The sequence below is a fragment of the Scleropages formosus genome, chromosome 21, assembly GCF_900964775.1.
Source record: "Scleropages formosus chromosome 21, fSclFor1.1, whole genome shotgun sequence".
NCBI classification, from domain to species: Eukaryota; Metazoa; Chordata; class Actinopteri; order Osteoglossiformes; family Osteoglossidae; genus Scleropages; species Scleropages formosus.
Window position 1 is genome coordinate 21,458,493 of NC_041826.1, and position 27,391 is coordinate 21,485,883.

Consider the following 27,391-nt stretch of genomic DNA (forward strand, 5'->3'; position numbering starts at 1 on the left):
TGCAAAATATTCTAAGAATGAATATGTATATGGAATATGTAATGAAAATGCCTTCAACTTGTGGCTTTTGGGGCCAAAGACAGCAGTTTCAATCACTGCAATACCAGCTATCCCCATCCATGACCACGTGGACACTCTTCTGGAAGTTACTATAGAGCGCTATATGATTGACATTTTCACTGAGACACGGCTGGAGATTTCTCACAAATTTTACACATGATTTGGATCCTTGTAGTGCTTTATGACACAATTTTAATTTCCTTGAATGAAACACTGCCCCCATTTCTGTTGTAGCAAGAAGACATGGGGCGCTATAGAAGACTAACCCTGAAAAGATGCAAGAAAGTACGTTTTTTTTAATCAGGGTGTTAAAAAAAAAATCTGTGCATTTTTCTCAAGAAATGTTAGACATTTGATGAATTTCTCACCTACAGGAAGGGTATTTGCTTCGAATGATTATAAATAAACATGGGAGACGTAAACAAGTAACGTCCTTCAGCATTTTTTCGAAAGAATAGCGAGATGCAATTTTCCGTTTTTACTCATTTTTACTATATCGACATATCTCAACACGCTGGTACTTTCGAATTTGTTAGCTGTGCATTTTTCTTGAAGAAATGTGAGACATTTGATGGTTTTCTCACCTACAGAAAGGGAGTTTGGATAGAAAAATTTCTTATAAATGTGGAAGACGTAAACAGGTAACATGTCCTTCAGCATTTTTTTTCAAAATAAGAACATGCAATTTTCCATGCGATCTTTGCCTTGCAAACCTCTCGATTTGTAGCTATGAGTTGGGGTCCACTTCCTGGCATGTGCAACATCATTATCACATGCAATTTATTTGCATGCCAGAGAGTTTTTGTGTTTGACTGACATGACAAAACCTCTGTGCTGTCAGTTTGATTATTTTAAATTCAGGGATTAAAAAATTGAGCCTTTTCTTAGCCATTTGGGGAGTGCAACTTTTGGATCCAAAGGCAGCAGCTCCAACCACTACACTACCAGCTGCTCAATTTCTGTTTCAAGAAACAATAACATTGAGACAGCTGGTAGTGTAGTGGTTAGTGCTGCTGTGCTTGAACCCAAAGGTCACAGGTTCAATCTCCACTTTGGGTTGTAGTACCCTTGAGCAAGGCATTTATGCGAAATTGTTCCAGTAAAATTATCCAGCTGTATAAAGGAGTAAATCATTGTAAATACCTCAACAATGTAAGTGGCTTTGGAGAAAAACATTTGCTAAATCAGTGTATATATATTTACATTTGCATAATTTCATGTAGTTGAAGTGAAAATTCAGGAAAAAAAAAGTGATGCCACTGCATTTTGAAGAAATTAAAAATTAATCTGAACAGAAAATTTATATGAACAGAATTCCTGATTAGAAAGAGAAAAGCATTTTCTTTGATCATATTTTTTATAATGCATTCAGTTGTTTGAATCTTGTTTTTTTTCTTGTAGATTCGTATGTTTACACCACGTACCTTCATCAGTCAAATTAATCATCAGCAGCGGACCTTCGGCCACGAAGACATTCAGCAGAGACGAAGCATTTTTGAAGAATGGAGCGACTCAGTGTGTCAGATTTTTATGGGAGGCGACCCTATAGGCTCAGGATTCTTGTTCGCTCATAACTATATTCTAACAAATGCCCATGTTGTCATGGATTACCGCAGTAATTCAGATACATTTCTTATTAAGTTTGCCTGTGGGATTTCAAGAAATGTTTACACTGAAGGGCGAGTTGTTACTTTCTATTTCGGTTATGACCCGTTTGGGGATTGGTTGGATTACGCTTTACTGGAGCTGTGTCGAGATGCCATATTACCTGCTCCGCTCCTTAAGTTTTACGCTCCCCCTCCAAAGCAAGGCCAAACTTGCATTATTGGTTATCCCAGTGAAAGGGGCAAGCGTGCAGAGTACAGTCATATAAATGAATTAGAACTGTACGATGCTGACAACGTAAATATCCCAAAAATACTAATTTACCCAACCAGTATGCTTCACGGATCCTCTGGGTCACCTGGTTTTGTAGATCGAAACCTGGTATTCATGCATACTGGGGGCTTCCCTTACGGAGATAAACTGAGTGAAATTCGGTTTGGGTGTGGCATTCCTCTCAGCTTAGTAACATGCAATATTTTGCTGTGGATCACACAGAATGAGGATGATTCACAGCTTTTTTTGCGTTTTATTTCTGAAGCTTTTCGGCATTCGCCGATTCCCCTCGTTGCCGATTACCTTCGGTATCTGGTGGATGCATTCCCAACCATGCCCGGCCTCCCTTGTAAAACTGAGAGACTCTGTCGCGTTCTCCGTCAGAATATTTCAGCAGAGAACTTGCAGGCACTTATGAATCAACTAGCAGGCGATACGTACGACGAAAAGCTTCGCTGGATTCTCTCCGAATTACAGGATACTTGCGACAAACACCACGATTCTGAAGATCCGGAGTGTGGTACACCGATGGAGATTGATTAATATTACTAAAATTGCAACACTGTAAAAATGCAATTCAGAAATAAAACCCTTGGAGTTAATCACCCAGTAATATGCCTCCTCTTTGAACCCCCCTGCTGCAGAATATTTGATTATACGACTTCCCACAACCAGCTAATGATGGGGATTATGTGAAATGTTTCATTTCACACTTTTTAATGGCACTTTTTTTAAATGTTAACCTTCTAGATTTATCTCTTCACTGATACTGTTGCGGGCTAGGCTGTGGTTCACCGTGACCCTCCCCCGCCCCCACGATAAGCGGTTGTTGACACTGGCTGGTTAGTTGATACAAACGTCACTAGAACTAGGAAGGTATTTAAATTGTGACATTGGCTCCCAGGCAAATTTAGAGTTTATTATAAAATTATACTTTTGACCTGTAAGGCAGTACTTGGCATTGCTCCGGTTGACCTCTGTGAGATTATTGATTCTTATATCCCAGGACGAAATTGTCCTTCATTGGATGCAGGTTACCTTAAAGTACCTGTGATCAATAAGACCTCAGTAGGAAGTTGTGCCTTCAGGTATAGAGCACCTAAACTGTGGAACAGTCTACCAGTTACCGTCAGAAATGCAGAAGGGGGCACGGTGGGTCTCAGGATCGAGTCCCACTTGGGGTGCCTAGCGGGAGACTGGCATCCCGTCCCGGGTGCGCCCCCTCCCCCTCCAGCCTTACCCCCTGCGTTGCCGGGTTAGGCTCCCGCTCCCCCCGATCCTGCTCGGAACAAGCGGTTTCAAACAGCGTGTGCATGTCTCGTAAGTGCCCTGTCCATTTCTACCGTCAAATCCAGACTGAAGACTTACATGTTCACTCAGAAATTCCACCTCGAAATGTAATTCCACTTGCCCCTGTCTGTTTTTGCCACCTTTATACCAACGCATATTAGACAGACTTGTTTAAGTTGCAAATTACTAACGCCGTTCTTTCTTCTTGCCGAGCATTGCCTCGCTACATGAAAGCTGAGGAGGCCGGCTGGTGGTGACAGACGGATCCCATGCTGACTGAAGATGACCAACTACCATGATGGACGAGACGTACCACGCTGAGCTGGGGATTCATGCTACCATACATCATTATTATTACTTAACTGGCTTAAAAGTGTTATTAACCTAGAATGCCCAGGAGGGGTGGGCAACCACTGGCCCTTGGACCCCCAGAGGTTTTTTTCTCCCTTGATTTTCAGTTGGGAGTTTTTGTTCCTTTCCTCCGTGGCCAGTAGGTATACTTATAGCGCTATAAAAGTACTATATTATGATAGTCAGTAGTCAACTTTTTTCTTTATCTGATGCATTTGTTCTTTTTGCCTTATGCCTGTTAAAGCGCTCTATAAAAATCGAAAAAAATTTTTCCCCCCAATCCTTTTTAACCTTATTGATCCATCACATCTGTTTACTGCACATGTGCAGCATTTCTGTCTCTTCACACTGATTCCTCCCCCCGCCCCACACGCACACACACATACACACACTTCTTCACTTAGCTGACACTTGGCTGCCACCACATGACAGAAAAGCAGCCTGTTACTGAACTTTCAGTGCAAGTGGCCGCATGGGCACCCCCCCTAGCGGCAGAGCAACATCCTGTGAACGAACACACACACGCTGAGAACTGCTTGTCCAAACACATCAGCTTAATTGAAGAGTCATGGACAACTACCCTGCCCTGTGGAATGAGAAGAGCTCTCAGAAGATGCCCAGGGAATAATGGTGAACTTTTCCTGTTCCTGTGGAAGTGGTCGCAGAGATTCATTTTGGAGCAGGGTAATTATTCACATGGGTTGAGGGATATGGGTCCGGTTGGTGACCTGGTTTAAACTGAGGTTACCGTGAGCGACAGGGCTGTGCAGGGTTTCCATACAGCGGGCAAGAAATAATTGAGAACGCAGGTCAACCCTCAGTGTCACGAGTACTGACATGACAAAGGGAACGGAAGCTCTGACCCAAGGAGAAAGCCCAACTCATCCATCCTGGATTCCATCCTCCTCGCAGCTACAGCAACAATCCTTAGAAAGGGATGTTTGTTCGTTCTTCTTGTGTCTCGAGGTCACAAGGAGCTCAAAACATGGATTTATTCATTTTATCAAGTGTTCTCACCACAAGGGAATGACTTGGACTTGAACAACATTTCAAAACTTCATGTCCAGGTTTGCTATAAATAACTTGAGATACATTAATGGTTACTTACAGAAAGTCACTATAATATGATTAGGAATAATGAGATAACTAGTTCGGATATTTGGAGTAAGGGAGAGATTATTTTTCAGTCAAATATCTTCTAAGTGAGGAGAAGTTCATGAAAAGCCAGAGATTAACTGGTGGTATAATAATTGTGCAAATGTAAGGGGCACACACCACACTCGAAACAAATTTGTGTGAAAGCCGTCATCAGGCACCACACGTGCTCACGTGATAAGTTACAGCATCTGCAGGAAAGGATACCAGCTTCTGGCTGCATCTTATTACTGCACAGTCCTCGTACTGTGCAAATCATGGTAGTTTCACATCCATTTGTCTGAAAGGTACAGCCAGGACCACTGATTTCAAACTTTGATTAAACACCTTTTAAACAGGTGAACATTACAATTAAAACACCTGAAGTGCTTGTCCTCTGTATAATTACTTCTGTTAAGTCAAACAGCTAATTTTTTTCTGTGCAAATCCTGAACCCGCAAGACCATCCAACCCAACAAAGCTTTTGGTTTCATCTAGAGCTGCACACCCCTGCAGAGCGGTGGTTTTTCGCATGAGTTTTCAGCAACTGAGCGACCAACTGTCACACACCTTTTTCCATTGATTTTAAATTGTGCATTGCTTTTTTTTTTTTTTAAAAAAAAAAAAAAAAAAAAAAAAAAAAAAAAAAAAAAAAAAAAAAAAAAAAGTAGGACTGGAACCCATAACATGACAGGCAGGCTGGGCAAGAGGGCAGAAGCACCCTGTGTAGCAGCTTACTCAAACCTCACACCACTTTGCTTAAGTCTGGAAACTTCAATAACTAAAAACTGCCTGGAGAATTTGGTGGGGAGGGGGGGTCAAATGGAACCTGGTCATTAAAATTTTCACTGATATACAGAACACTAAAGTGACATACAAGTACAGCCACTGACATGCATTCACAGCAGTAGTTTTAGACCTTTTCGGTGGCATTTAGCCCTTTCAAGGGAAGAGGGGGGAGAGAGAGCGAGAGAGAGAAGTGGGGGGGGGACCATCAGCCTCTAAGACAAACGCTACAGACAAAGGGGAAAAACGGACCCAGGAACATCCCTTTGAGATTCTTTGAATTTAAACAGTGCCATTCCTGCAGGGAGGTGTGACACATAATGAAGTCAATCGGTGGCTTGTTTGAAGAGCATCGCAGAGCAGACTGAAAACCACTGATCCAGAACGACCAAACAAAAGCTAGACAAATAAGATCAAGATAAAAGCAACTTTTACTCCATTTATATTAATATATTTCTTACTTTTAAAAATATAGGTTGACATGCTAATATTGAATACCTGACAAGTTTACAATTGTGTTATGTACAAAGCTCCGTCTGAGTCAGCAGAACAGGATGAAAACCCACATGCTTCAAAAAGATGAGTACATTTCATTAGATCTCTCACACTTTCCCCAGAAACACAAGATCCTCCTTCGGTGGGGCTATAATGTTTCACAGCATTACACAATGTTATTTTACTGAAATTATCCAAGACTGCCAGATGGCTTGGAGAGCGATTGCTGAAGGAACTGCACTCAGCTCCTCGGAGTTACAGTAAAGGGGCGGGGCATGGTGACGGGGCAACCCATCTAAACACACAGGTAGTGAACTACGAGACTGGCCCCGCTGCAAGTACCGACAGGGAATCCAGTTTACTGGACGACAAATGCTCAGTTACACAAAATTGCACCACTTTTAATTAAGGCTTTTAGTTCACATTTGGCCACCTAAACAAGCAGACATTGCATTTCAAATACTGCAGCTCCGTGGAGGGATGTGGTCACATGATCTCAACTTGCAGAATGGTTGTTTTCCAATACAAATCAACACAGCATTCTTCGGAATTAACTGAAACATTACACAGGTTTCAAATTAAGAAGTTTAAAAAACGATTTTGCTGGGTAACCTTGGTTTTTTTTTCCCCCCCCAAAGGAGTCATTGGCATTCACTACTGACAAACCAACTGATACTTGACTTAACCCCAATATCACACAGCATAAACAACTAGTAATGAGCAACTGATTTCAGAGACTGGTTTCAGTATTTGTTTTTACATCTCCAGTCAACTGCTGCAGGTGCGCAGGCAAGGGCACGCAAGGCTGAAAAGGGTAACGTAAGATACCGTGAGAAACTATAGTGACAGAAGCATGGAGAGTTGCATCACCAATTCCATTTTTTATTTCAACATTAAAAACCCTCATTTTATATATGCACGTGTTTGTGTATGTGTAGGACAGGGATTCCACTAAGGTGGAAATGACCTCGAGCCATGGGTTCAAATGCCCTGTCGTATAATGAGCTGGGAAGATCTGAGGAGGAGTTCATAGGTCAATGTTGTCAGGTCCCCTGGCAAACAGTCCTTCAACCATCCCCTGAAATCCCTGTACAAACATCCATGGAAAAACTGAACAAAACAAGAGCTGTTGATCTAAACCTTCCTGAAAGAAACATATCTAAAGGCAACATCTCAGGCTAAAGACACTACAGTGGAAAAGAATTCCCCAGCTCAAATCACTTTGTCCACAGGATGTTGAAAGATAAAACCATATTAATAGCTGTTGCAATATATTTCAATACAACAAAATTTAGTAATTCCAAAAAAAAAAAAAAAAAGTGTAAGGATCATGGTAAAAAATACCAGAGCAGGAAAGCTAGCAGTATGAAAGAGACTATATAGGACGTCTTTGGACATTCCCCGTTGCTTGTACTGGCCAGGGCCCGAAGAGGCCATACCCGCTCTGGCTGGCTGCTCTCATGTTCGTACATGTTCAATGGTGGAAGCCAGTGCAGGAGGACTGTGAGTTATGTATTTGCAGGAAGTGATGTAGGAGCTTCAATCCAGTTGCAGATGCCATTTGTTAAAGGGGTCCAGAGACACAAGCGCCCATTGGAGGTTGGGTTCAGTTCAGCTGGAATGCTGGTGCTGCCCACAGAGACAGCAGTTCATCAGACCTGCAGGGGAAAGCAGCACAAGATGCCCAGGGTCAAATGTCTTGAACTGACGGCAGCCTGAACTAAGGCGACCTGTGACACAAGCCGACTTGACTGACAGCAAGTTAGAGGGGCAGATGCTCCAAGATTCCATGAAAAAGAACTGGAGAAAAAACTCAATCACAGATTTAGAATCTGCACATTTACAGGTAAACCTCTTAAAATTGGTTGAAGCCAAGTGGGAAAAGCAATAGAAAAAGACTGGCGACTTGTGGCTACACAGATTTATCCCAGTGCCATCCTCTGAACCGCCTGGAAGCCAGCTACACCGACACTGAGAACGCTTAAACCGATTACACACTAGGCACAGCCGATTCAGGGCACACATGTTCAAAATGGGAGTAGCAGACAGCCCTGGATGCCCAAGTGGACAGCAGCAACAAACCGCAAAACATTTGCTAGATCATCACCCCACGCAGACACCCACACCAGTGGATCTGATGAACACTGGCAATACAGGTGTTAAACTTTGGCTACATGAAGCCAATTTTACAGCTTAAAGCTAGCCCTATGCTGTAAAAGATCTGTTTTCTTTTGATCATACGATAAATCAGTTAAAGGCATGATTTGCCTTTGATGCACTAATGACCATTTTCCTTAGCCAGTATATTCAATTCGATCAGAATGAGCTGCAAAATGAGATCAGCCACTGTTTCTCAGAGGTGTACCATTACCTGCTGTGATATTTCCATTAACATGTTCTAACAGCTGGACAAGTGGTAGTTCAGCTGGTAAAACAGACATCAGGCAAAACAAATACAAATAAAGAAGCAAGATGATGAAACATGGGAAAGGCCCCCTGTGGGCCACTGAAGAGCCACCCCCCTGCTACTGAACCTCCTTAGTGACCCACCTACTTCCACAGCACACTTAACCCCTGCCCCCCCACCACATACCCACCTGGCTCAGAGCAACCGTACAGGTGTGTATTAAAGCAGCTGGCAGTTGGACTTTTTGCGTGGTTTCCCAGGTGCTGGAGTTTTCCTGTTGATTTGCCGAACTAGGTCATAGAAGATCTAAACAGCCATTAAAGAGAAAAGTAACATTACTGCATTAAAAGTCCTGCCTTTTCCACAGTGTAAAGAATGTTAAAACTCTTCTGGCTCATAGACAACAAACTCATTCTCTTAAAGGACAAAGTTCTGATGGATACACTTGCTGTGCTCTCCCACCCTTCAGGACTGAGGGGAAAACAGCACTTTCAGATCAAAAGCCCACACACACCTACACACAGGCAAACACCCTTAGTTTCAGTTTAAAAAAAACTACCACACATCCAATTCCTTCTTTCACAACAGGAGTCACAAAGGGCTGGAATGCAGGGGGGGTGGAGCTAGCTCTGTCACCTCATTCACGTTGATCTTGGACTTGGCAGAGGACTCAAGGAAAGCGCAGCTGTTCCACTGGCGGGCCAGATTCTGGCCCTGCTCCTTGCCCACCACTCGCTCTTCCTCCAAGTCACACTTGTTCCCCACCAAGATCATTGGCACCTGGTTGGCGGCAGGAAAAGAGTGAGCAAAGGGACCTATGGAGCTACATGGAGTTTGTATCCCCTACAGATTCTCATTTCAGAGTTTTGGATAATTTTATCTGCCAATACCGACAAAGACGGCATCACACCGTCTCTGCTTCAGGTCATTTGCAGGGTGTTCATCCGTTACTGTAGTTTTTGTCAGTGTTATTTGTCTTTACTTTTCCTTTAACGTTTTTCGTTTTCTGTTTGTGCCTGCTGAACCCTTTCTGCAAACAGCCAGTGTTTACATTTATATTTATTAATTTACCAGACATTTCCCTTTGCAAACATACCTATAATTTTTAGATGCATACAATAATGTACACAGTTGCACAGGGCAATTATTTTGTTCTGTGTATTCTGTCCACAATGAATGTGAGTGACAGAGGAGCAGTGTATTGTCATCACTTTTTGGATGTTTACTGCACTGTGGGCTGAAAACCACAACTACAATAGGTTTCGTATGCGTACAGGGGGTCGACTGCCAGTTCTGAAGAGGGAACGGAGCAGGACAGAAAGCAGAAGAGACTGTGTATGGGTCTCGAACTGTGCCAGTGGATTGAGTGCACCAACAGTAGGGTGGCAGAGCTAGGCTCTCATGCTTGTGAACGTTAGATGGTACGATACATCACAGATGGGTAACAGACCTGGGGGTCCAAACAGTGCCAGTTGCCACTGGAATGCTTATGTTCCCTGACACCATCTTGCTCTGCAGAGGAGGAGTATGACACCATCCATCCTGCAATCGTGAGACTTTGGATCTTTCTAATGAAGACTAATGGCTTGCTTTTCTAACCTTTCTAGTTTGAATAAGGAACAGTATTTATTGCTGCACTTAAGGTATGGTGAAATTCCTGCACTTTTTCCACAATATTGTGACACACCATCCAGTGTTTAGTCTATAAGAAAATTGGATGAACACTTCCTTCCCGTTTATCATCTTTTTCATCCTGCCAGTGCATATCTGTATGGGCACCTACTTCCTGCAAGCCATCAGGAAGTTATTCATTCCAGTACACCACTCAAAGTAACTTAGTTTGCTGACAGCAAAGCAAGTCCATTACGGTTTAACCGCTGCTTAAGACCAGGCTGCATGGCAGCAGATGTGTGGGACCGGAAGTGCACCACCACAGACACAGGACGTGATGTGACAGAATGAAGTTACTGAGTTTCACATCTAGCTCTGCAGTTAAAAAGTGTCACAGCTGCTGACTGTGCTCTTCAGCTCTACAGTTTCCCCTCCTAGGAAGGAGAGAAACAGCTTCTTCCTTTCCACAAGCTCCTGGTGGCAGGTTTTGTGTGCATGTTTGTGAGTGTACATGTGATGAAGGCAGGCAGTATGTACTCCGTGTGCACACCTGAGGTGGGGACTGCAAGTAGGCAAAACATGCGGTGTCTTGACTCGCAGTGTATGTATGTATGCATGTGACAGAGCAAGAGACCATGGTAAATATGGTGAATATGTGCTGGTGACAGACTTAAAACTGAGCTTTGTTATGCAAGTAGTATAAGTTGAGGTATCCATACATAACTAACAATTTGTTTGCAGTCTAACTGGATATTTTTTCAAAAACTACCAGATATTTATTTGGACCCAGTGTAACACAAGACCCCTTTGTGAAACATGAGCCAGGTACCTTTGGTTTATACGTTTGAGGAAGATAACACTTTCTATAGATGAACTAAAAGCTATATAAAACACCTGTTAACACCAGCAATCAGATTTTGTGGCATTCCAAGGAGTATTCTGCTTACTCTCAAAAGGGGCAGGGAGTCTACACTTTTATCAGTGGAGTTCAGTAGTCTGGCAGTATAATGAACCAAAAAAAAAAAAAAAAAAAAAAAAAAAAGACTCAGTGCCCCTCCTGCATAAACAGAACACCCCAACCAAAGACTCACATCATCCGTGTCCTTCACCCGTAAAATCTGCTCCCTGAGGTCCTGCAGATCATTGAAGGTGGACTGGGCTGTGATGGAATATACGAGTGCAAAGCCCTGGCCGTTCTTCATGTACAAGTCCCGCATGGCTGTGAACTGCTCCTGTCAGTGGAAAAGAAAGCAAGGGCAGGTCAAATCTCAGGACACCCAACTTTTCACGTGTAGTGCTTGACAAATCAGTCACCCTGCTCCTGCAGGAGGGCCACTGAAGCTTCAGCAACACCTTTCAGGTTCCATTTGGGTTTTCTGCATTTTAAATAGGCAATGCTTTTAATTTCTCAGCACACAAGGGGCATTCTACACAATGCTGCTACAAACTCCTCTTCCAGACATCCTTCACAATACAGGGATGTTGTCAATTTGCCAACCTCTGAACCCCCAATTAACCTCATTAAGAAAGCAATGCATGTGAACCTTTGTACTGCACACTAAACCTCTCACTTTCATTTCTTCTGTTTATGGAACAATAAAGACCTCAATGAAAACAGCTGTATTTTACACAGCAGAAACTTCTTAATATCTTCAAATGATACATTAGAAGCGGAGTCAAAAATGACTAATGATGTGAAAACATAATGATTAGCATTCACTTTTACTTGTTAGTTGACCGGACCTGTTGAATGAAGCTGTATGTTTGATGTAGAGCGAGGGGGCTGAAGGCAGTCCGCGGGAAGCCGCTGTCAGGGGTAACAGCCACATGGCAAGCAGCGTGAGAAGTAAAGGGGAAAGGAAGCCAAGAAGCGGATTATATAGCTGCAGTTACTCTTCAGTTACAGTCCACACTCTGTCCCTTGTCATCTCTCAGAGATTTGGGAGCGTTTGACACCAGAAGCGGTAGCGGCAGCTAGTTAATGAGGCCTACAGGACGGTAGATCTGCGTTAGGACCCCTGCCATGGTAGAGAGCATTGAGTGGAACAGCGATAAATCAAAGCTGACCAAAGTCGCCTTTTCTAAACTAGGCTGAAATGCCCCAATGTCCTGACCAAAACTTGCGATTTTTTAAAAACCTATGAACAAGAAAAGTGCACATGCATCTGCATACAGCCCCCTTGACTGAAAGCACTGCGCACCATCAAAGTTCTTCCAGACCCAGCACCACTCGAGTCACTCTTACCGTCCCAGCTGTATCCAGGATCTCCAACATGCACTGTTGTCCATCTACTTCAACTTGCTGTCAAGAGATAGACACTGACTTTATTCAGCAGTGGTCCACAGCAGGCAAGTTCAACAACACAACTTTGTTGAACTACTGCAAAAATACAGAATCTAGGGGCTACTGCAGCTGCCATTTGAGTAAAAAATTACTGACTATGGGGAATCATTTTCAAAAATGGCACTCACCTTTCTGTAAGAGTCTTCTATTGTGGGGTCATATTTTTCAACAAATATGCCCTGAACAAATTGTACAGTCTGCAGTGAGGATAAAAACAGGTACAATTCTGTTTAGAAAGTGGGTCTCCTTCAGTAAGATTCAAAAAAGGTTCAGCTTCCCACAGCTTTCCCAATGAAAATGTTCAACATGTTAGCTCTAGTTATTAAACGCAAGTGTTTTAAAAAGACTAAGGTACCTCTACAGATGAAAGCAATAACCCCCCGAGAAAAACGGGAATATGAAAACTACAAGCAGAATGTGGGAAAGCAGACAGCAGTGATGATCATTACCAACCTTAACAGGAGTAGTGCATTATGACCAAGTCAATTTTTTTTTTTTTAACTGCAGCACATTTAGCGAAAAGCGTTAATTCTACAGGTGAATATTCGTATACCACCAATCTGTCTTATTGCTGGAGGTGATGCCTAGGACTACTTACCAGTGCTGATTTGCCAACCCCTCCAGAACCAAGGACTACCAACTTGTATTCACGCATCCTGCAGTATTTCTGATGTCAATCTGTATGAAAGAGGAAAAATAGTTGTGATCAAGAAGTCATTTCAGACTTTAAATATAAAAACACACTGTGGTACACAGCTACGAGGACATGAGGAAGGGTCTGAGGCCCACCCAAACCACACCAGCACCCTATCGCTCAATCACTGAAAGCCTATTTAAATCTCTTGCCAGTAAAGCAGTGTGTTTAAGTTCTCAGCTGTCATAAGCTGTGATTGCCAAACTGTATGCCCACCAGCACCCATAAAGCTTTGAGCTCTGTATAGTAAGGCGGTGGAAAGGGGGAAGGATGATTAGCACCTGACTGAGTCCCAGCTTCATTCTGTCTGGTAGAACCATCAGTGTGCTACACACATTTCATACAGTTTCACTTAAGGCAAAATATTTCTGCTTGGAATCACGTAACTAACCACCATAGCCAAATATATTCAATCCTTGGGTGTGAGGACAACTAACAGGAGCCCATATTGGCACATAGTCTATTCAGATAATCATAGAAATATGCTGGTCTCCATTTTTATAACAAGCACTTATTTCTATTTTTGACTCCAACCTCAAAAAATTATGTACGATTTCTTGAAAATACATTATTTCCAAGTTCCTTCTGTCAGTCAGAGGTCAATGACAAGCACAACCAACACAACACGCACAAACCTCTTAGCAGGTTAACTTCTGGCACATGCAATACAACACTACTTCCTGCACAGGTCCTGCAGCCATTCAGACCGAAGGAAGCCACTCAAATTGATGGGGTTAACAGAAAACTGACCCATAAAAGGACAAAGGGGAATAGAGAAAGCACCCGCAAGTTAAACAGGCAACACAAGCCCTGAAGTGTCCGTCAGCAAATGCTGAAGAGAAGGGCTTTAGAACTTGCGTAGAAGCTCCTCTTACAAGGTGCTCCCACAGAAGTCAGGAAGGCCACAATTGGGGTGGCCAATAATTCTATCAGTCCTCCTGGGCCTGAGAGTCTGCAAACAGTGATGGAAGCCATTTCCTGTCATTGTTACAGAGGGAGGTTGCCAGACAGAAAAGACAAAGCAAAACAGAGGAAAGAACCATGATCTGACAATCCTGGTTGCTTGAGGGATGCATTCATGTGAGCATTTGACAAGCTGTTCCCTGATATACAACAGAACAGAACCCAGCACAACTAGACTTCATCATGTTCTAACTGGTTAGACTAATGCTGCCTCAGCATGCAGTGGATAACCATCACAATTCAGCAAAACATTCAGGGAATGAGGAGCCCCAAGGTGGGTAGGACCTTGCCACAGCACCAGAAAGGGCAACATGCTATAAAAATGTGGCGTACTGACATAACTCAGGCCTGAAAAGGCTTTAGGTTAAAAACAGTGGCAGTACCAAAAATCTCATGTATGGATTATATAAACTCACACTGATGTGTACACACAGTTAAAGCAAGCATGAATCTCCAGAGAGACATATATGATAACTTTGTTAAAAATACATTTTCTATCTATACTCTTTCACACTCATTCACCATTAAGCAGATGTCATTTTACAGAAATTCATTATGGCTGACTAAGCAATCGCATACCCAGTTCTTCACTTAGTGGAAAGCTTCAACACCACAAAGTGAGCGACAAAATTTGTCAATTCTGTGTGTGGGGCAGCAGTTCCCTTCCAATGCATGGAGTTAAATGCAGAAATGAAGAATGAGTCTTACTCTCCACCAATGCATGAAAAAAATGACTCAATTCCCCACCTCTCTTCAAAGAGAAGGTTTGTCAGCTTAATTCCACCCCTTCATTTTACCATTTTATTTCACAATAAGCAAGTTTTACCACCATGACGACCACATTATTGTCAGATGTAAAATATACTAGAGTGCAGACAAGGAATGGGACCAAATGGGTACCGATGTAGAATGTACATGAATATGACTCAGTGTGGTGAATGTCCCTTCAAATCAGTGTTCACATACATACTTAGAAACAAAAGGGAGTAAATGATTAAGGACCAGCCCCAGCTATTGACAGTCACCAACCTCAAAGGAGCCAAGACAGGGCAGACAGCCATCAAGCCAACTAGCCCACGAACAATCTTAAACATAATGTACATACTTGATATCACCAGTAAGTTCTAAGTCCACCACGTGATGGTGCAGCTCCAGATGGCAGCCAACCTTAGAATTTGTTGACTGTAGCAATACCACATAAATTTTACATTCATATTAACTTGCTTTGTTTAACTGCTTGCCCAAGTCAGGATCAGAGGTGCAAGGCAAGGTACACACCGGATAGGACACGAGTTCACTGAAGGGCAATCACTCCAATACATAAAATAGCCAATTCTGAGTAACCAATTTACCTGGAATTCATCTTTGCATTCTGCTGGAGGAAACCAGAGGACCCAAAATAAACCCACGCAGACATGACAACATGCAAACTCAAGACAAGCTAAGCTGGATTTGAACCTTTGCCCTATTATGTGTAATTTAACAAGGAGTGAAGGTAAACATGAAGGAATGAATGAACATCTGGGCTGTGGAGTGAGAGAATGCTGACGACTACCGACTAGCATTGTGGTGCTCAGTACATCAGGCAAAAACCAGCTGCAGTGAAATGGGGGGGGGGGGGGGGATGACACACCATCTCTCATAGCTACACTGCAACCACTACCAAGCACCTACAATCAATTTGGAACTATGGGATTCAAGAATCTGAAAGTTCCACCCCATTCTGCTTCCTCAAATATCCATTTGGGTCTGAAGTACTCATCCCCGAAGCCCTGAATGTTCGGCAGCTATAAACACAGGTTTCTCGCTGCAAAATTTCCTCCGGAGGGGAAGTAATTTCACTGCCAGATACATGCAGACATTCTCAGATGATCTGCTCCTCATGAGGTAACTGCAAACATAGCTGGAACTGGTTGTTCCACTCAACTACATGAAGGACAGGATGGCATATGAATATGCATATGCTCCTTCTGGATAAATCAGCAGCAAAGCAGCCCAACATGCATTCCACTAAGCACTGTTCTGAGACAGCATTCTATATAAATCACTGCCTACTTAATGGAATGTAGGGCGCTCCACAAACTGGCCTCAGGTTCTCTTGTCTGACCAATCTGGAGCACAATCTCATTTGAAATCCCAGAGCACCTTACTTGAGAGCATATGCCAGCAATGTAGTACACGGGGAGCTGGGCTAGCCAAGACACATGAAGGTAGACTCTCCAACATCAGAAAGTTAGTGGGAAGCAAGTCACAAGTTTCTGCCTACACAATCCAGAGAAATGGCTGCCTGCTACACAGCTAAATCCTTACAATTGGTCCCCTGCAGCTAAGCAACAAACGGAATCTGTCCTGCCAATCACTGCTCCTCATAGGCATCTGATCCATCTCAGCCATATGTAAAACACAAAACCTTTCAGAGAACCTTGGGGAAACCAAAATGCATCTGTAAATAAACCAGAGGCATATTAAGTGTGTAAACTAATAAATACAATTTTGACTCCAACAATCTAACTTCCCCTTAGAGGAAAAATACAGGAAATGAAAAGTCTGAGGTAGTGTGTGAAGATGAGCCATAGAGCAGTGCTAAAACCGTAGAGACTCCTTTTCTTCTTGGGGGAATGTCACAGTTTTCGTAATCAGAAGCACCTTCCTAAAACCTCCAAATGCAAATATTAAATTGCAAAGTTTATCTGGACATGCAATCCTTGCCTGTTCCGCTATGACCCTGACAAAATGGGGGGGGGGGGGCAATGAATGCCAATTCATGTCACTCTGCTCAGGGTCTTCTAGTGGTGGGAGCTATGGAAACTATGACAACAAGTTTTACAATTTTCAAAAGGACTGCTGGAGGGGAAAAAAGGGGGGGTGGGGGGCTACGATGCATGAAACAGGAAGCATAGTGACATAGCAGATAGCGCTGTCAACTCACAGCACCCAGGGTGTTTGGACATAGGTTTGAATCCCGCTCAATCTGTGTGGAGTGTGTTCTCTCCACACCTGTTTGGGTTTCCTCCAGGAGCTCCTCTCACAGTCAAAAGACATGTTTCAGGTGACAGGCAATGCTGCCTGCAGTGCGTAAATATTTGCGTGTGTCGCTACCTAGCGGTCAACCCCCAGTCTGTACAGGGTGTACCCCTTGCCTGGCACTGTAACCAAGACTATGACAAGGAGTGAAGTGGGTGAATGGAACTAGGTAACATTCCCTAGGATGTACAGACCTTTTTTTTTTTTAAAAACCCTACTAACAGGTTTACGTTAGGTTATTTCTTCCTGGAGCAATTTTGGTCACTCAGATATTCAGTTCTTTAACCACTTTGCATAATGATATGCTTTCTAAACTACCTACAACCCAAATATGGAAGATGCTGAAAGAACTACACATTTCATCTGTCCTCTCAGCCTGTCTACACAAACCTTCCTGTAGTCCATCAACCACCTCCTCTAGAACACAGCTATTTCAAACATGATATCAGCAAAGCACAAAACATCTTGCTCCTCACATTACAGTAAATGACAGGAAGAACAGAGGCAAACTGTTTCAAATATTATGCATTGCTCTGTTTTCTACTGCTATGAAACAGAAAAAACTGAATGTGAACAGGTGACAAAACTTACAGAACTATTCAACATGGAAAGGGGAACATTATTAAAACCCTTGGCAGCCTACGTCAAAGGAGGAAGAAGTCCGTCACGAAGGAAGATGACAAAGGAACCGACATACCCAGAGACTGAAACAACTGCAGAAAATCAATTCTCAGAGTTTAATCAAGACCTCTGTCACCCAGTTCATAAGGAAACAAAAACATCAGTTATATACACGCACAGAAACTGACAACCTGAAATAATGTGTACAACACATGGTATTGGCAGGTTGAGAAAACTTGAAATAGCCTTTTACCAGATACTATATCCAGAAGTGTTCATGTTAGGAGAGGACAAAAAATGACTGCAACATACATTTTCTATTGTCATCTGTGAAAACTTCTCTTTTCCTCCAGCCACCCCAGACATATCCTTACATATTGCAACCTGTATCTTAGACATCTCTGCTTGTATGATAGACCGTACATACAACTCAATATCTCCAAGACTGAGATCCTTCATCTCCTAGCAGATCCATTCACCTGTAAGGCATTCTCTAACTGCACAATTCACTAATTTTTTCCACTTCATCTCTCAAAATTCTGGGAGAAAACTGACACAAATCTGCTTCTGTCAGCAAATTGAAGCCATGGAAGCCATAACCAACCTGGTCATGCAGATCAGGCCTCTGAAACTCACAGGATCCCAACCATACACCACAAAAATCTGCACAACTCTTGGTCCAGGCCATTTTGACATCCAGTTTCTCCTTCCTCATCTTTCACCATTGGTTTCCTGTAGCCACTCATATTCATAACTCTGGCTGTGGCCTACAAAGTGTACAGGTACTTGGTTTGGGTTCAATGTATTGATACGAGATGCCATTTTTCCCCTCAAACACTGGATCCATTCCTGCATTCAAGAAGTGTCTCCTAAACCACTCTATAAACTTTCATCACATTGTCATGGGCACCATGATAATGTCTGCAATATTTCATTGACCATCTCTGCTTGCAGGCAAGGGGCCAGCAAATGCATTCTGACCACAATACACCAGCAGAACAGCAAAATTTTAGACAAGAGACAGCAACAACTGCATGACTATGCAAGTTAGTGAGGCCTGAGAAATTCACTCCAGAGAGATCCCATCTTGAGTGATGCCTGCAGTCTTGACTCCAAAGCCATGATGAGGGAAAATCTAAATGATCAGAATCACCGCAGAGTGCCATTCTCAACAGCAAACCTCTTGTGGGATTAGCCAGAGCTCAGAGAGAGGCAGGGTCAGAACAGAAGCGAAAGCAGAAGCTACTGCACTCAATGACTGAAAAGTAAGTATGACCACTAGGCAGGAGCAACATAATTGCATACATATGCATGGTTGGGAACCCATTAACAACAGACTGTAAAAACACAAATGGCTTGTTTCCACATATCCACAATCAGGTACAAATCTTCCGTGAGTGTGTCAAAGCCAGTGCCAATGTTTTCTGCAAGAGATCTAACTTTTTAAAATATATTTAAAGAATATGTGAAAAATTTCTAACTGCACACAAGCCAAACAAAACACAGATGCTACGTGGCACAAAGACAACTTTAATCACCATGAAGCAGGTTGCTTCTCCACTATCTGCTGCTAGTAGGTCCCACCAGACTCTAGAACCTCCAGGTGGGCACAGAGGAGGCAAAAAGACAGTCCTCAAATATGACTAATAATGGTAATTGCCATGCATTTTACCTGAGCATTTTGGTGATAACCAGATACCTTCACCTGTCTTCAATTCCCATTTTAATAAAGGCAGGCTGTAACTTGAGGCATTCAGAATCATGCACACTGACATTTTAATTATTCATTGCTGTCATGGTGTGCTGCTCCTTCAGTCCAATAAAGCAGCAACCATATCGATCAGGGGACCAGACTCCAACAGAACCATTTTGCAGGCTTGTCTCCTTAAGGCAATAAGGACAGTATAAACTAAAAATAAGATGCAAGAGATGCAAAAGCTTTGAAAGTAAAGTTGAAATCAAAGGTCTTGAGCTTTTCTACTGCTGAACTGTCAAGTCTTTTTGGATTTAAAACACGTATACAATAAACAACTTGTATTCCCACTGCATGTGACTATTTCTGCTCCAATGTCCACCGTAAGCTACTTCTAAACATGAGATGATCACAGTGTCTGAGGATGTACCAGACACCAAAGAAACAGAAGCCCTTTATATGACCTCTGAAGTATCCCTGCTGCAAGTTCTAGGCTGTAGAAAAGCTTTTCTTCCTGCACTTGGGTTCCAATGTGACGAAGAAGCTGGCAGCCCAGCCACTGCATCTACACCTTCTCACTTATCAGGCTTCTTTATCACTTGCCACCTGTAATTCAAGGACAATTACACTTGTCACTCTGAAGCAACACCCCAACCATAAAGCACTACTAAAGAAAAAAATAAAAATTCAGAGCAACTGGAATAAAGTACCAAGAATTCTCACCTTTGTCACAATGAGAGTAAATAATTTAAAAAAAAAAAAAAAGTTTATTTCACTAGAGCAGTGCTCACTAGGTCTGCATAACAAAAAGCAAACTGTGGCCAGCAAAACCACCACAAACCCCAGGGAATAAAACACTTCCTTGAATTGCTAGGTACTTTGAGACCATAGCAATCACTCCCAAACTTGAGTAGCAGCTGAGTATCTGAATTTCAGCACCCAAAATTAGATCTGTTTTAAACCTTTGCAAGGTGCTGTGGTAGGTCAAAAGCTTTCACTTTGCCTCATTGTGAATGTTTAAGTAAACATAGTTTAGGGAAAATTCTATAACCTTGACGGACAAGTGGCACGTTGGCACTGGTTGCGACTAATGACACATACACACCTCTATACCGCTACTCATTTAGCATTACTCCACAAAGCATAACTTAAGATGTGGGAACCATTTCACTTGTGCTACATACTAAAAAAGGATATGACACTATATAAAAATGGACGGAGAATTTATAGGAACACCAAAAGTATTTTTTGTTCCGTATGGTAAATCATTAGAGGGTGGTCCACAGCAGCGGAAGGGTGCAGCAAGCAACTTAACTGCAAACTACCATCACAAGTGAGACCATGTGGGAGTACAACACTGACAGTCCAGTTCAACGGCACTAGATTCAGGTGACCATTTTGCGCAAGTACAGCTGTTATCCAAATAGTTCTACATACTCTGCCACTATGGACTGGGACCTCTCAGTAGACATGTTACTGGACAGACTATCATGTAAATAGTGTGTGATGCATTGTGAATGCAGAGTAAAAGGCACCAAGAAATAAGACTTAAGTTGAATTGTGTGCCCCTGGTAGACACAGATTGACTGGCTGCAGGATTGTGGGCTTGCAGTATGTTTGCAACCACCAATTTATCTGTAAAATTCCAGATGTGCTACATAATTCCAGTAGACAAAGGCCAAGGCCATAAAACCAAAATCCTGTAAAAACAAGCAAAATTAAATTTATCATATGCAACCAAGGCCAATGTACGAGTCAAAATCATTAGAATTTCCACTCAAGAATTGGATAAGGATTTCATATATGAATTGCCGTATTTATAAAAACAAAATCAAGAAAATAACAGAGGGAAAATGTAGCCACAAAAGTCAACTTCTTGTGGTCTGTAAGGTCAAAGTGGACATTATGAAGGATCCAGGAAACAGTGTTTCAAGTTGTGATGAAATACTCCTTTAGTTCACTTGACATATGACAGCAACTAGAACCTGAACTGAACAGAGAAATATTCTCCTCAAAGAATTAAAACAAAATGTACCAAAATTCCAGGAAAAGTATCAAAATGGATCCAGAGGAAGATGCAGAAGTAAAATATACTCCGATTTGGCAGTCTACTTTTGATGCTTCAGCTCCAATACAGGAACTGTGGACAAGCAACAGAGAGCAAAGTGTAAATAAATCATTGAAGACATGGTAAATTCCCTCACAACAGGACCCACCCAGTGAGACCAAACACTTTTTAATGCGTCTCTTTCCACGTCACAAACTAGCGGACCCAGTAGTCTTAAGTAAACATGTAATGAGCAAAATGGCAGCATGCATGGTACTTTGAGAAATACTACTGCCTCAAAAGATGTTTGTTGCCAATACATATCGAGCGGCACGTTGCTAAGAAGGAAATGGTCAAATACATAGTTTAACGCGGACATAAGGAGGGAACGAAGAGACCGTGGTGATGCAGCTGAATGTTCGCTAGATGCTATGGTCTGGTCCATGTACACATCTAGGATACACTTGCTGGGGTGTAGGAGCTCAGCTAAGGTCTCCACCTCACTGAATTACAAGCCTGTCTCTGGATATTTTGCTCTGCTGCGAATTCTTGTGTCCGTAGCTGCACCTCGGGCCTCCAGCCCAGGCTGTTGTCAGCAGCCCAAACACCATCACCACCACCAAGCGTCCAGCCACCGCCTGGATCCATCGCCTCACGGGAGCTGCGAGCTTCTGCGGACACAAACCTCCTCAGAGCTCACGACCGAGCGCTGGAACAAGAAGCTCTTCGCACTGCAGCACCAGCTGAGACAACAGAGCAAGAGGAGAGGACACCAAAAAAAAAAAAAAAAAAAAAAAAAAAAAAAGGGAGAGAGAAACAACGCCATTTTGGTCCCCTAGAATTAGAAGACGTTTGAGGAACAGCTCGTCAGGCGAAGGCCTCCGATGGCGGCTCAATCAGTCCTCTCCAGGATCGCGTCCGCGAGGACCGGCGAGTGCGGGGCCCCACGAGCCCACAGCCCGGCCGGCGCGCGCTCGCTCGCGCACTCACTCTGTCTCCCTCCTTCGCCCCGCGCCGCCAACAAACCGCCGCCCGGGCCGGTCTCGAGGCCGGCACACTCACTGCCCGTCAAATAAGTACCAACAACAGAGACAGACATTGCGGAGAACAAACTCGACGCGGAGGACAGTCGTGCAGCGGAACAGCACTTAGTTAGGTAGTTGTGCGAGTCGCTGGGGGCCTCTCCCTCTACAAAAAAGGAAACGACTTATCTCCCATCGCGGTAGTAGTGAACTAGGTGGGGCATCGACACATCGTCGAAGCAACGGCCGCCTCGCGCCGGATGGCCGCCGCCACACCACTATTAGAAGATACTCAAGCCTCGCACAAAGGAGGGCTGACGCAAAGGCCCGGCTTTCACATGATAACGGTCGTGTTGACCGCTAACTGGACACGACCGCACAGCTCGACATGAACGCGACAACTTTTCCCATTTCCGTTGTAACTTCCACGCAGCTGTGGGGTCATTTTTACACGACTCGCTTTCTGAACGCGGTCTACTCGTCGAAATTAAACGACGAATCAATGAGTCTATAAGGCTTGCGACTTCCGCGTTGCTTCGGCAGCCGTCGGGAAGAGGAATCCTGTCAGGTCAAACATTTTGTAGTTGGACTCTTTTCACTCGCGATCCGCCATGTTGCAGACATTTGACCCGCTCTTCTTCCGCAAACCGTGCCCTGCGTCTCGAGACCGGCGCCCGCGACCGTTGAAACAGCGCGGCGGCCCATGCCGCCGCCCCGGCCCACACCGTCGGCCGCACGCTCATCAGTGCGAGCAGGCGTGCGGAAAAAGTCATTCGGAACGACAAAAATGCGCCTTAGAGCACTTACAGTTCAGCCCCTCCGTGGCTCCACAGCACTAGGACGTCGGCCGTACTCACTTGCTGTCGCCTCCCTGGGTGAGGTTTTCAGATCTTACGTGACGTCGTAGCCTCGCTTTGAGCCGCGCTCGTCGATACGTTGTATAGGCTGACTGTGCGGCTGTGCTGCCCCCCAGTGGACATGGCCGGGACACGCAGGACTGGCGCTTACGTGCACATGCGCAGTTGAGCGCATTTCCCCAATCAGTTCAACATACACTTTTCCTGCAAACATATACATTTTCCAGCTGTATACATCTGTTTTACATAACATAAGTACAGTATAAAACACTGGCTTCAGGGAATACCCTCCAATCGTTTGTCTGGTCTGAGCAGGGTCACGGTGATCCGGAGCCTATGCCGAAAGCGCCAAACAGAGGGCGGAGGGGTTACACCTTGGAGGGTCCCGAAAGTCCAGGGTACCTTAACCGCATGATTTTGGACTGTGGGAGGAAACCAGAGCATCCAGAGTAAACTTACAGAGATGCTGGAACAACATGCAAACTCCACAGAGACTAAGCAAGGATCAAACCCAACTGTTTTCCACCACTCAGGCCCATCAGATAATGGTTAATACTAACAGTTACATTCCAGAATTCCAAGGAAAGACACACACACACACACCATCTTAAACTGCTTGTCCCAAGCGGATTCACAGCGAAGCGGAGCCTAACCCAGCAACGCAGGGTGCAGGGCTGGAGGGGGAGTGGACACACTCAGGACAAGATGCCAGTGCACCACAAGGCACCCCAAGCAGGACTCGAACCCCAGACCCACCAGAGAGCAGGCACTGGCCAAACCTGCTGCACCACTGCCCCCCCTTGAGAATGTTTCTAGATCTGTGCTGTATTTTATGTAAATGAACCAGGAACCAATCCATCTGCACAGAGCTATGAGCAAAAAGGTGCAGTTTGAGAGAGTACAGTACAGTGTAGTGATAAAAACAGCTGGACAGCGGGAGCTGGTACCGCAGTGGTTAGAACTCCTGCATTTGGACCCAAAAATCACAGGTTTGAATCCTGTTTCTGGATGTAGTACCCTTGAATGAGGTACTTACCTAAACTGCTCCACTAAAACTATCCAGCTGTATATAGCTGGGTAAATAATTGTTGCTAGATTAACACTGTAAGAGGCTTTGGGAAAAAAGTATCATTTACAAACATTAATTTATCAGATGCTTTTCTCCAAATTGACATACATCTCATTGAAAATACAATGTGTTCATTACATTAGCAGAAAGACACACTTAGGTGCAGACGTGTGATTCTTAAGTGCAGTTTGTTTCCTTCCACCATATGAACCAATGTTCATCATATGAGTAGCTGCATAAAACTATCAGAATCAACTAAATGAATAATTATAAAGCCCAGGTGGTGAGATTTCAAGGCAAAAATTGAACTTATAACAACATATTTACAGAAAATATGCTCTGTACTGGTAAGACTTGACAGTTTCAATGCTCAGCTACTGATCTATTCCTATACTACTCAGCGGTACAGTATATTTAGATAATCCTCCGAGACGGGGCCTCTTTCAAATGTACCGTGCGACTGTCACCATGCTGATCTGAACTACACTCACTGTTTTGATGACTAATCTGTGAACAGATTTTACCTGGACAAAATGTCACAGTACGGTCTCAGAGCGCGCTATTCATTTTCTAGCTGAAATATGAAGTCAGCTGAGAGCAGGTACACTATTGTAGCATTTAGGCCGTAATCGCAATGTTGCTGGTTTGAATCCGGCTCCTGCTTTAATATCCTTAATAAAAACACTTACCCTGCTGTGTAAACGGGTAAATAATGGTATGTCTCCTTGGATACATGATCCAGTTGTGTGACTGCAGGCCTGAATATAAATCTCATCCAGGAGGACATGACAAATTTGCAGCATAATTGACTTTATACATTTAGGTAAACATGCATTTTTAAATGTATAAAGTTTAACACTTTCCTTTTCATTACAAAAATGTATTATAAATGCAAAATTTGGATAATAAGTTCAAATGTCAGTTATAAAATCATGATTAACATGTAGTTCAATATATTAGATTTATTCTGGCAGTTTTTTTTCTAAAAGACATAGAAGAAATTTGTATATTATTACTTTTCATTTTAGTTGCTACATTAAAAAAACTCCTTCAAGCTCTATTATGATATTTATACAGCATCCTGTATGATGCACCAAGTGCAATTCCACCCCAGCTCATCCAAACTAAAATCTCATTTACCATTTTTAAATAATAATAATAATAGATTTGACACTGTCTCTCAGCACTGTGCATTTGTCCTACTCGAAGATAGTAGAAATAAACATTTACTACAATAAAAACAATGATAGGGAACTATCGTTGTCAGCTGTTTGCCTCTGCTGGATAGTTTCTCTCATACCATCCCACTCTCTTCATGTGGAATGAGGGTGTCTTCTGCTCTTCCATTATTTTTCCCAGGACAACCAGTGGCTCCTCAATTACCAATCCATCTACTATCAGTAACACAGGGGCACAGTAGCCCATGGCCTATCCTGAAAACACAGGCCAATTATACACGCACTGAGTCACTCTTCACACACACAAATTCAGGGCAGTTTACATTTACCAACTCACCTGAACAACATCTCTGTGGATTGCTGGAAGAAATCCTTGCAATCACAGGTGAGAACATGCAAACTCCACAGAAAGAGCTGCATTCAAACCCGTGCCTGAACCCACAGCCCAGGAACTGTGAGGCAACAGTGTTACCCTCTGGACCACCATGCTGGGGCTGACAGACTTAGTGAGTTACAAAAAAAAAACCAATATATACAGACACAGTGTAAGTAGTGTATCTAGCAGTGTAAGTCACCACGGTGAATAAGGTGTGTGGGCTGATAACACTACGTAGAGTTCATTGGAAGTCGCTTTGGAGAAAAGTGTCTGCTAAAAAAATGTAAATGTAAACGTAAATACAGTAGTTCAAAAGCAGCAGTTTTGCCGCTCCACGGTACCACTTAAGACACTTGGGGGACTGGCTGAAAGTGCAGCAGCTGTCTCAAAACAACCACAGTAGAAAGAGTACAAAGCACAGCGCAAACCACACAGGTCACAGAATGCAGAGTGCAGCAGACAAGACTGTGGTGCGCAGAGCGCGGTACTCGGAGCAGGACGCTGACAGTACAGTGCAGACCGAGCAGAACGCATAACACACACGGTAAAGACCACAGGACACAGCTGAAAAGCAGAACACAACTGATGCCCATTAAAGGAAGCAGATCAGCAAACAAACCTAATACCTAATCATCTATAAAACTCATACTGTTTCAAAAATCTCAGTATTCTTTATGTTTCTATATTTTTCCTTTTACATCTTACACCTATTATTTTTACTGATGGCTGAAAAGCCACAAATTAGTATGTTCTTGACAATGCAATCCTTATAAGCAGTACAATACATTTTAATTTTACAGTTTTAAAAAATAAGGGGGCAAGCAAAATTCCTTGATGCATTATATGTATATTTATATTTTTACTAGCAGTTTTTTCTGTAAAGTATGATGAAACATTACTGTTGCAAGTCTGGCTGTGTTTCCATAGAAGATCAGTGCGGTGTCATAAGTGTCCCCCATAAAACGCTGATTTCTCGTTTGTGCTACAATTTTAAGTGGAATTTCCCAACAGCAAAGGAAAAAAAGGTTTTACTACAAAGATGTCTCGCCTTCTAAAACCAGGACACACCAGTTTCCAGAACGTGGATGACCACATGTGTGAGGTGAAGCAGTGGAAATTACAAGTGTTGCATCTGTGTGAAAGCTTTTAAATGGAGCCATTAAATATTTTTAACGGGAACCTCTTCGTAAAACCACATGAAACGAGATGTGATCTGAACAACCACAAGGAACAGTCATGAGTGAATTTGGTTTGAATGAGAATTCATAACAAAATGCTTTCAAATGGACACACACTATAGTGCTGCTTACAGAAGTTACTGGCTTACTTAGGAACCTGTTGCTGCTTTTATGAGGTTTTTAGCTCCAGGAAAAAGATGCAGATGATTCTTACTTCTTTAACCACATTGTACATATCTGCTCTTTTGACTTAAATTAGACATTTTTAACCTGGGGTCCCTGTACCTCATCGGGGTAGGTGGATGGGCTTCAG

The 27,391-nt window shown here is 43.1% G+C and overlaps 2 protein-coding genes across 3 annotated transcripts; one reads left to right on the top strand and one right to left on the bottom strand.

Annotated features, from left to right (window-relative positions):
• Positions 1-275: 275 nt before the first annotated feature.
• Positions 276-2,611, top strand: LOC108920782 (uncharacterized). Its single transcript, XM_018729822.2, has 3 exons — positions 276-345; positions 651-701; positions 1,462-2,611. The coding sequence occupies exons 1-3, from the start codon at positions 304-306 to the stop codon at positions 2,479-2,481; spliced, it is 1,113 nt and encodes a 370-aa protein (XP_018585338.2). The 5' UTR covers positions 276-303; the 3' UTR covers positions 2,482-2,611.
• A 3,328-nt stretch (positions 2,612-5,939) lies between these two features.
• LOC108920959 (ras-related protein Rap-1b-like) lies at positions 5,940-23,315 on the bottom strand. Of its 2 annotated transcripts, none has more exons than XM_018730113.2 (8): positions 23,228-23,315; positions 12,955-13,034; positions 12,485-12,553; positions 12,258-12,314; positions 11,104-11,244; positions 9,038-9,181; positions 8,592-8,707; positions 5,940-7,652 (listed from the first exon to the last, which is right to left on the bottom strand). In XM_018730113.2, the coding sequence occupies exons 2-7, from the start codon at positions 13,009-13,011 to the stop codon at positions 8,621-8,623; spliced, it is 555 nt and encodes a 184-aa protein (XP_018585629.1). In that variant the 5' UTR covers positions 13,012-13,034; positions 23,228-23,315; the 3' UTR covers positions 5,940-7,652; positions 8,592-8,620. The 2 variants fall into 2 exon arrangements, with proteins under 2 accessions (XP_018585629.1, XP_018585630.1); XM_018730114.2 differs by having other exon boundaries at positions 23,278-23,295.
• Between the last annotated feature and the right edge of the window lie 4,076 nt (positions 23,316-27,391).